Genomic DNA, 9,913 nt, shown 5'->3' with positions numbered 1-9,913 from the left:
ATTGGACTTCCTGGGGAATGTTCAGCCTGACCACCGTGGGCCGGCGTGAGGAGCTGGTGCAGCAGAAGAGAAGAAAGCGGCGGAGGATGCTGAGGGAGCGCAGCCCCTCGCCAGCTGCCTCGCAGTCCAAACGCACACCTCCTCCCCCGCAACTCAGCACGCGCTTCACCCCTGAGGAGATGGACCGAGCGCCAGAGCTGGAGGAAAAGAAGCGCTTCCTCACTATGTTCAGACTTTCCCACGTCACCCTCCAGCAGAGAAGAGGCAAGAGACTGGAATATTTGTCCATCACTTGGTATTTTGCATGCACTCCCTACGTGTTAGCGTGTGGGTTCAACTTCACAGCATCGAGCCGGCGCCCTTTACACGCCCCCCTGACATCTTCATCAGTGACTCATATCAGTTGTTACATCTCATTCTAGCAAACAAAGCAGAAGCATCTCATGCTCATTAGCTGGTCCGGGCATTGTAGTCGTTCTCAGCGGGTTCCACAGCTCGCTGACGCTTCACTTCAGTCGAGCGCAGTGTGCCGCAAATGCAGCCGCCTCTCATTAGCATGTTGACTCCAGATGCCACCGTCTCACCCGCAATTTCCTCTATCATTAACAGCGTGTTTAACTTGCATACATAATGCAGGTTTACCTTACTTTGGGAGGAGGACTGTATTAGTTGAAAGTCACGGTTTCCCCCCTGTGCTTTTCTTGATTTTTTTTTTATTAATTTTTTTGCTTCTTTCATCTTGTAGATAGTGAAAGGACAGGGGAGCTGCTTCAAGCAATTAAAGAGAAGAGCATAACCTTGGATACCATCAGACATGCCCCGCATCCGCTGTGCAAAAGCCCCCCAGCACAGCTTTCTGGTGAGACATAGGGATGTAACGATATCCGGACATCACGACTTGATAAATATCACGATATTGTGGTGAGGTTGGAGATATTTAAAAAAAAAAAAAACACGATAATGTTGAACTCATTCACTGCCATTGACTATAAACGTCAAAAATTCATTTGAACTATTCTGTTAGTTGAACATTTTTTGCCCCTTTTTGAGTTAACTATTGAAGTCATGCGATTAATTACGATTAAAAACTTAAATTGCCTGACGCCCCCCGAATTTTTAATAATCTTTCCTCTTTTTTTTTAGCCATTCACTGTCATTGATGGCTATAAACATCAAAAATTCATTTTAACTATTCATATTAGTTTAACATTTTTTTCCACTTTTGTTAACAATAGTATGAAAACCTAGAATTTTTTTTTATTATACATTTAGAACAGATGTCAAATTTGTGATTAATCAAGAATTAAAAATTGTAATCGCCATTTGCCTTTAATTTTTAATAATATATTTTTTAATGAATTTATGGCAGTAAATGAGTTAAAAATTCATAATACTGTACTGTGAAAATAAATACTTTTTTTTTAAGCTCATATTGGGGTAAAAAGCACAATGTTGTGTTTTTGGACATTATAACAGCAATGACGGAGAAATCGGCATGGGCATTTCACTGTCATGTGCTCCTATTGGCTCAGCAGCACAAAGCAAAATGGTCTATGTAGTTCACAACGTTGTGTTTGGCTGAAGCAGACCAAAAGAAATGTATTTTTTGATGGGGTGTCGAAAATATTTGAATATCTAATTCATAGGAGTGATAACCGCCACTGTGGCCAAAACATTCCTTTTAAAATTAAACTGCACTAATGAACTGACCACCAGAGGGTGCTAGAACCGCACAAATGGAATACAACCGCACCTTTTTAACAGCTGCTTTGACAACAACGATATTGTAGCACTTTTAATATCGCAATATCACGATATTGCTGTTATCGTTACTTCCCTAAAGCACTATCTTGGTCATGAAAGAAAAATGTTCACCAAAGTAAGAAATACTCATGACAAAGTGACAACATGCTAACACAAAAAAATGCTTGCATTGTTGCAGATTCCGCGTGTTCCCAACCCACCTCAGAATCAGAAGACCCACCACGGTGTCAGGCCGCATAGCCCCCCCTCACATTGCCCGTCGTCCCCGTCCCCTAATGGCAATCCAAAACCCCTCGGGGACACGCTAAGACCAAAGGATCCTCCTTCTCCAGCTGTCTATCCAGACAAGGCCCGGGGGCCTAGCGAGGGGCCAATCTCCAAGAGAAGTTCCAGCCTGCTGAACAGCTTGCGGCCCCCGCTCCCTCTACAGGCTAAGGAGGGCGTCCACAGCATGAACGGACGCACCAAACCCTGGGACAGCTTCACCCCGGAGGAATTTGCCCAGCAGTTCCATGAATCTGTGCTGCAGTCCACTCAGAAAGCGCTGCAGAAACACAAAGGTAAGCGATGCAAGGTGGCCAAAATGACTTTTCGAAATTGGAAAAGATTTTGGACCGCGGTTCATGTTGGCGCAATGTTCTTATGGCGGCTGTAACCACCAACCAATGTTCTATCCAGCCCCACTCGTCTAAACACGGCATTCTGATTAATATTGCGTTTGTGGAAAAAGTTTTTATCCATCTCACTAAAAATGACATCACAGTTGCTCAGCGCTCGGGTAATGACCAATCATGGCTCAGCTTCAGAAAACAGTGAGTTAATTGTTCATTTCCTGAGCAACCAGCAAAATTCAATTCTGTATTTTGTCACAATCCGTTTTTGAATGACAAATTCAGTTTGCTAGGTAGACTTCCAGGCTCTTTAAGAAGAATAATCAGTCACAATGAGACAAAAGTGAATTTCCAGTGAGGATCAAATACAGCTTCATAGAAAGTGAAATACATTTAATCATTTTAAATTTTGGACTTGAGTTCCAAATTAAGGACATTCAAGTTGTACAAATCAGATGACATTTTTCGATGCAGGGATTCAAATTCAACAATACAAATGCAGTTTATGAAATTCAAATTGAGTCTTTCAATGCAGTTATTTACATTTAACGATTCTAAATTCAAAAAATATTTTGGGCACAAAAAATATTTCAATCTGTTTTCCGTTTTGCAGCAATTAGTATTAGAATATAGCTAAGTTTCATCAATATTCACAAATCAGTTTTAAACTCTGGGGGAAAACAGCTTGTTTGCAACATGGCCCTGGTTGATCTCTTATAGTCTGCTGCCACCTGCTGGCCGTTTGTAGTAACTACCATTTCTTCAAACCGTTCTTTGCAATTGAGAGGCTGCATCAAAGCCTTCTGTATGCTCTAGCATTAAAAATAAAAACTTAAAAAACATATAAATGCGTCTTTGGGACACTTAAAACATTTAAAATAGAACGTATTTATATGTTTTTGGGAGCAAATTAGTTAATATAATAATAATAATGGGATGTTAAATAACGCTTTTCTTAAGTACTTAAGTGGTCTCTCGATGCTGGTATCAGCCACCATAGCGGGTACTGATACCTTAAAAATAAGGGCTGGTATTGGCCTGATATCCGTAGTTGCCCATCCTTAATCATTATTTTAGATTACTTAAAAAAAAAAAAAATGTTTAAGTTGTTTTGTTTAAACATAATTTTTAATTCAATATGAATTTCTTTATAAAGCCTCGTCCCTCTGGTGGCCATGTGACTACTTTTACTGGTGACAGTGAAAACAGAATGGAAGAGAGATGGAAACATGGCAAGTATTAGTAATAAGCGGCAAAAGAGGAATCAAATGCATCATTACAGTCCCAGTTCTTATTATGAAATGCAATAATTGCCATTTTCATATCTTTCCCGGGGGGCTTCTGTCATCTGACTTGGTGTCTGTGAAAGACTTTTGTTCGCTCATTCAAGTGAATATTTTCTGAAGCGACTTCCTTTTAAGGTCTTCGCATCATTAGTTCTCAGAGCTCACATTACTGACCAGCACTTTAATGCTTAGAAGTCACCTTCGGCTGGGGTATCATTATATTCTCTCTGTTTTATCTTTCATATTCATCAGTCCCTCCACTCCTTTTCAAATATATATATTTTTTAAAAACATCGTTGTGTTTGCAGGCGTGGCAAGCGGGACGTCCGAATCGTCTCCCTTGCAGGAGTCGTCCGTCCATTACAACATTCCCGAGCTCCAGAGCGCCCCCGGCAGGCCGCCCCCCGCCGCACTCCCACCCGAGCACGCATCATCCGTCGGCTCTGGCACTCGCGCACACGCACCCTCAGCCCAACGGGCAGCACTTCTCCGAGTCGCTCCACCGCGACGCCTCAGGGACGAGGGACGAGCCGTCCGCCTCAGAGGAGGGACGACGACGAAGAGGAGGAGGGGGAGGAAGAGGCGGGGCCAGCTTCCAAGTGGCAGGGGATTGAATCCATATTTGAAGCTTATCAGGAATACGTTGAAGGTAAGAATGCTGTCTTGTGGTTTATCTATAATATAGTTTTTTAGTTCCTGATTATCACTTGCGCAGGTTTATTTCAATGCATATGAACTGGTGCAATAGGTTTTTATGTTGTAGCGCATCTTGGCCACTAGATGGGGGTAAATATCTCTGGTTGGGCAAAGATGGCTTAACCCTCATTTTAGTCAGGCTTGTTATCACATATAGAAGACTCGTCTTTATTATCCCATTATTATACTCTCATCTTTCATTCCCTTTAAACATGAAGATTTGCCAGTAGGCTTGTCATGTTCATTTATTATTTTTTTTCCTCTTTGCGTTTCACCCCAGAACAATGTCTGGAGCGACAAGTATTGCAGAACCAGTGCCGACGGCTTGAAGCGCAAAACTACAACCTCAGTCTCACTGCTGAACAGCTCTCGCATACTATGGGGGTAAGACGCATGTGCACACGCCGAGAAATTGACTCTGTAGTATCTAGGGGTGTGAATTGTCTAGTACCTGCCGATTCGATCACGATGCATAGGTTAGATACGATTAATCCCAAATCAATAAATTGATTATTGCCCAAAAAATTACTCAAATTTAGAAAATACTAATCAGTAAACTTGTACATGTACACTGTGAGATTTGTATGAAAATGTATTTATTCATCTGAAACTTCAGGCTTAAAACTGAGCCAATGTATTTACCAAACAATCTGTTCCAATCTGTTTCATGTTTGAACAACATTGAAATAAAAATGGCTTCATGTCCCATTAACATGACATTCTTCCATGCTTAACATGTGAACCCTAACCCCAAGTAAGACGTTTTGTAGAATATTTCCATTAAAAAAATTGAAGTTAAAACATCTCAGCTGCATATCGAATTTAATTTGAGAATTGCGTGGTGTAATATCGCGATATATTGCAGAATCGAAATTTTTTAAACACCCTTAGTATAACAATTTTGGCGAGAAAACAAAAATAGTCCATTGCTACCATCTTTTGGCATTTATAGGCAATTCCAGAACAGTATAAACTAGGGCTGGGGTATAAAAAAAGCAAGAACGCTTGAAGCAATGATAGTAATTACAAAAACGGCCAACAGGCAGAGTATGCGAGATCAACCAGGCCATGTTGCAAACAAGCTGTTTTTCCCCCAGTTTAAAACAGATTTGTGAATCATGATTAAACCTAGCTCTATTCTAATGCTAATTGCTGTAAAACGGAAACAGATAGAAAACAATTTTTCCTCATAAAAGAAGAGACTCTAATCTTTCTTTTGGTAGGTTCCATGTTTTTATAGCAATAGGACACAATATTCTGTGGCCTTGCAAAACTTGTCAAAATCCAGTAAAACAGCCGAAGGGAGCGAAGGGTGTTGCTTTGGTTAAACTGGCTGGGAGTGAATGAGTTAAGTGATGAAAACATTGTGTTACTTTCATTAATAAACAAAAATCATTTGACCAGTTACTGCCTCCGCCAAAATTAACTTTGGAATTGAATATTTGTGGAGTTTTTTTATTAGAATGTCCTTGACATTTAAGAAGAATTGATGTTCCATAATGAATTGAAATCAGATTAAACTGAAACTGAAATAAATCGTATCGGGGGAAATCTAATTCGAATGGATTGAGGAAATTAGAATCGAATAGCCAGCCCTAGTGTAAACATACTTGTGGCTTTTTTTGCTGAGTCTTCCACAAAAATCCATCCATCCTTGACACCCTTTTGCATGTTATAACTTTTTCCTGGCCGCGCAGGAACTGATGTCCCAGAGACAGAAGCTGGCGGTAGAACGAGAGAAGCTGCAATCGGAGCTGGAGCACTTCAGGAAGTGTTTGACTCTGCCACAGACACACTGGCCCCGAGGCGGACATTACAAGGGCTACCCTCCCAGGTGACACCCCCCTCCCCCCTCTTAAAAAAAAGACATCCGATGCCCCCCCTCCCCCTACCCCCCAGATACTTCTCCTCTCAGACTGATAGTAGATGACCCCAAGCCACTCGGCTGCATGGTGGAGAAGCAGGCTGGTGGAACAGTGAAGGAAAGTCAGTCGGCACCAAAAGCCAACGTGGCCACGAAAGGAGATCGGCGAAGGGGGCGGGACAAGATGAAGTCCTGCTTTACACACACACACACACACACACACACAATCCTCTTCTTCGTCGTCTTCTTCTTCACCGCCACCCAAACACAGACAATCCTGCCAACGAGGGAGAGACACTCCGAAAGTCCAAAGGAGCGCTGGCGGTCTGTCAGGAAGTGACGTCATGACGGCGGCGGCGGCGGCGCTCCAGATGGACGTGCACTTAAGAATAATAGCTGAAGAACTACATGCTGGTACTGTGTTACAACAAAGACATATTTGAATTGGGACAGAATGTTGAAATGCACATTTTTGGGGAAAATAATTAACAAAATGTTTTATTTCAAAATAGGACAATTTGAGAATTTTAAAAGGTGCTTCAGCCTTATATTGTATATAATATGAAGACTTAAAAGATTTTTTGTAAGTTTATTATTTTAATCATTGTTCTTTTAAATGAAAAAAAAAAAGCCTGCCATTTTTTTTTTAAATATGTTTATGCTTTTTGGGGGGTTTGCAAAAGACAGCCTTGCTTTTAGTGTTTGTACTGCTGCTGGCCAGAACAGCTGAATTGTGACATGTTGAAGAGGGCGAGAAAATGCAGGATGTTAACCTTCACCGGCAGCGAGCCGCCACCAGGTCAAAGCTTCGACCGAGGTGCCGACGCGTGCCCTTGCCACCTTTTTACTCGCAGCAGAGTGCGACGTCCATTTCAGCTACTCCACTTAATGTTTGCCTCCCACTGGAGTGTGCACACAAACCAGTTTTTGTTACTTGACTGGCTTTGACTTGATTTTTTTCTTTTATTTTTTGCTAGACATGAAGTAAAGTGGCCAGCTGATGTTGCTGGAGACTCCTCCTCAAACACATCAAATAGTATCAAGCGATAGGCCTTTGCCAGATCCAAGCCTTTTATCCACAACCACGAGGGGCCCCGTGCCAAACAATACATTTCAAATTCAAATGATTTAGCCCAAAAAAAAAAAAAAGCAAATAAGCTAAAAAGCCTACAAACTCCCATCTTATCCCTCATGCGATATCCAAGGATCATCCCTAATAATCCAATCCGTTGCCATCATGCAACATGACACAAAAAAAAACGGATCTGTTTACAGCCTCCTCCGTGGTTCCACTCCGACACTTGTAGCAACCAATCACCTGCACCCGTTCCAAATTTCACTGTTAAGTCTGGAAAATGTGCGGAAGGAAAATCATCAAAAACAGAAGCACAACATCCTCATGATCAGCATACGAATAAGTGCCTCGTTTATTTTGGACCGTTGTTTATCAAAATGTAGCTTCAAACGTTTCACATCCGCCCAAACTCAAAGCCCGGCAGCATCGCAGCCTGTTTGTTTGAGGGTCAGGTGAGCGCGACAGGGTGGCAAACAGTACACAGCGTTAAGCCCCGCCTCCTCCCTCACCATCCACGCACGGCCACGCCATAGCGCCATTACTCAGCGGAGGATGTCTACATGCTGTGAAATCCTGTTTTCAAAAAAAAAAAAAATGTTCGTTTGAATCCATTGTAATGTAATATATTCTTTGTTGAATGTAGTAATTAGGTATTTATGAATATATGGCTGTGATTTCAGACAAAAAAAGAAAATAAAATATTTCAAAAATATTCATATACCTTGGTCGCTTTGTTGAAAAAGTTTGGTAATGGTCTTCAGTCGGAGATATCAAATAAATGCTTGAATATGAAATCACTATCCTCACATTGAAGCAAACAAATGTTGCATTCAATTATCCACTGTCCTAAAAGAGCCATACAAGTCTTGAGAATGATGTAAAAACAAGTCCAGCATTGCTTCATTCCACGTTGATTGGAGCACCGTCCTTCAAAAATCCGCAAGCCGTCCCTTACTGGATCCCGACTGCAGATTGGAGCGTAGCTTGTACAGGCAGTTGAGTGAATCGAGGAGGAACCCTCGGATGGTGTTGATCTCCATCAGAGTCAAGTTGTCCAACTGGAGAAGAAGAAAAGGAAGAGCTGACTGACTGAACATACTGAGAACAAAATGTGGCAGACGGTCTTCAGAGCCACCGTTTATGTCCGAATATCTGTTATCTTGTAACACTGTGACAGTGATGCTATTTGCTATGGCAATTATTTTTTATTGTTTGTTATGAAGCTAAAATATGTTTAATAAACTGACCTTGGCATGAGCTTCCTGCTGACTGATGAAGCTGTCGGCAGAGAGGCGGAGTTTAGCAATGCGCGTGTCCCAGATGTCTTTGACAAGTGTGCGGATCTCATCGGCTTTGGGAATGTTGTCAGATGCGCTGCGGACAACAAACACCAAAATACGGAATGACGCAAAACCAGCATACTGATAACTGCTTCTCCACTTACTGGTTGAGCAGCAGTTTGGTCAGCTCCATGTAGTACGGACTGGGAGCTGGCGTGAAGGCAGCCGCTTTCCTCTCAAGCTCTCGCATTTCCTCAAGTTTCTCTGCAACGGCATGGGAAAGTCACAAATACAGTGAAGAGAAGCTATTTTTAAGTTATGAGGGAAATTTAAGTTATCTAATGCATTATTATTATTATTATTATTACTGTATATGTAAAGGTGCTACACACTCTTGGTCAGTAGGTGGCGTTATGCACCTAAACGTTAAGGTAAGAAAAAAAGACTACTAGTCTTAACGGAGACTCGGTTAAAACTCTAGCTAGAGAAAGGCTGAACAATTAAATGCTCATTAAAAAAAAAATTGTATCTTTAAGATAAACTAAGCGGGAACCAAATTGTACAATGTGTGATCAGGCTCAATAAAGGTTGGGAAACACGGCGATGTTTTTTTTTTTCTTACCGACATCCATCCAGTCAGGAGGAACGACTCTACATTTCTGTCTCTGTTTGAGGTTGAGGGCCAGCCACACGGGGACATCCAACGGCAAACCAGGATTAAAAGGCCCCAGATCCCCCTGCAAATGTCAACGAACTCTGCTTGTTATCGAGAACGTACTCGACGCAATGGTTTGATTAATCAAACAGAGCCGTTCACGGCAAAATAGCGCTAGTGGGAGAGTTGCCGGTCAGGGCAATCAGATAATCGTGAAATAACCCCGATGTACTCACCCCGATCAAATATAATTTGTCGAGATTGAAATTGGGGATTATCTTCACCAACTCTTTCTCGGCGAGGAACTCAACCTCCGAAGGGTCCATGGTTGTCCGTTTAGATAGCGAAGAACGACATTCGAAAACTTTGCTAGCTTGTCATTGCTAGCATCAACTTTCCCGCGCTGGCCGGAGACAGTCAAAGCAAACAAAAACAAGGAGCATAAGAGCCTTGATTGGTCAAACGTGGCAGCTCTGTGGTGACGTACTAAATGTTTCCTCAAATGGATGGGTAGACCGTACCTAGTGCCACGTTGAGCGTTCAAGCGTACGTCGTTGTCGCCGCCATATTTGATGTGGCCAAATGGCGCGTTTAGTTGTTCAACAACAACGATTTGTGATTGTATTTGCCATAACATAATTCACTAAAATAATTAGCTGGCTTTGTAGCTAATAGAGTGGTG

At 42.0% G+C, this 9,913-nt stretch overlaps 2 protein-coding genes across 3 annotated transcripts in view; one reads left to right on the top strand and one right to left on the bottom strand.

The window, feature by feature from the left end:
• Positions 1–8,008, top strand: part of gse1b (Gse1 coiled-coil protein b) — a 185,992-nt gene extending 177,984 nt beyond the window's left edge. Inside the window, 8 exon segments of the mRNA XM_077563464.1 lie at positions 7–264; positions 746–859; positions 1,943–1,974; positions 1,976–2,324; positions 3,970–4,090; positions 4,138–4,310; positions 4,638–4,741; positions 6,055–8,008. Of these exon segments, the coding sequence (XP_077419590.1) occupies positions 7–264; positions 746–859; positions 1,943–1,974; positions 1,976–2,324; positions 3,970–4,090; positions 4,138–4,310; positions 4,638–4,741; positions 6,055–6,195 (1,292 nt within the window). The 3' untranslated portion in view covers positions 6,196–8,008.
• gins2 (GINS complex subunit 2) lies at positions 7,619–9,673 on the bottom strand. Of its 2 annotated transcripts, XR_013293858.1 has the most exons (6): positions 9,468–9,673; positions 9,199–9,313; positions 8,741–8,840; positions 8,544–8,670; positions 8,018–8,354; positions 7,619–7,869 (listed from the first exon to the last, which is right to left on the bottom strand). XR_013293858.1 is itself a non-coding variant. In XM_077563858.1 (5 exons), exons 1-5 carry the CDS (start codon positions 9,555–9,557, stop codon positions 8,226–8,228), a joined length of 561 nt encoding a protein of 186 aa, XP_077419984.1. In that variant the 5' UTR covers positions 9,558–9,673; the 3' UTR covers positions 7,619–8,225. The 2 variants fall into 2 exon arrangements, 1 of the variants encoding a protein (XP_077419984.1); XM_077563858.1 differs by having other exon boundaries at positions 7,619–8,354.
• Between the last annotated feature and the right edge of the window lie 240 nt (positions 9,674–9,913).

This window comes from Vanacampus margaritifer, chromosome 4, assembly GCF_051991255.1.
Source record: "Vanacampus margaritifer isolate UIUO_Vmar chromosome 4, RoL_Vmar_1.0, whole genome shotgun sequence".
Lineage (NCBI taxonomy): Eukaryota > Metazoa > Chordata > Actinopteri > Syngnathiformes > Syngnathidae > Vanacampus > Vanacampus margaritifer.
The sequence above is the reverse complement of the archived record's forward strand: the minus strand, read 5'-3'. Positions and strand labels throughout refer to the sequence as shown.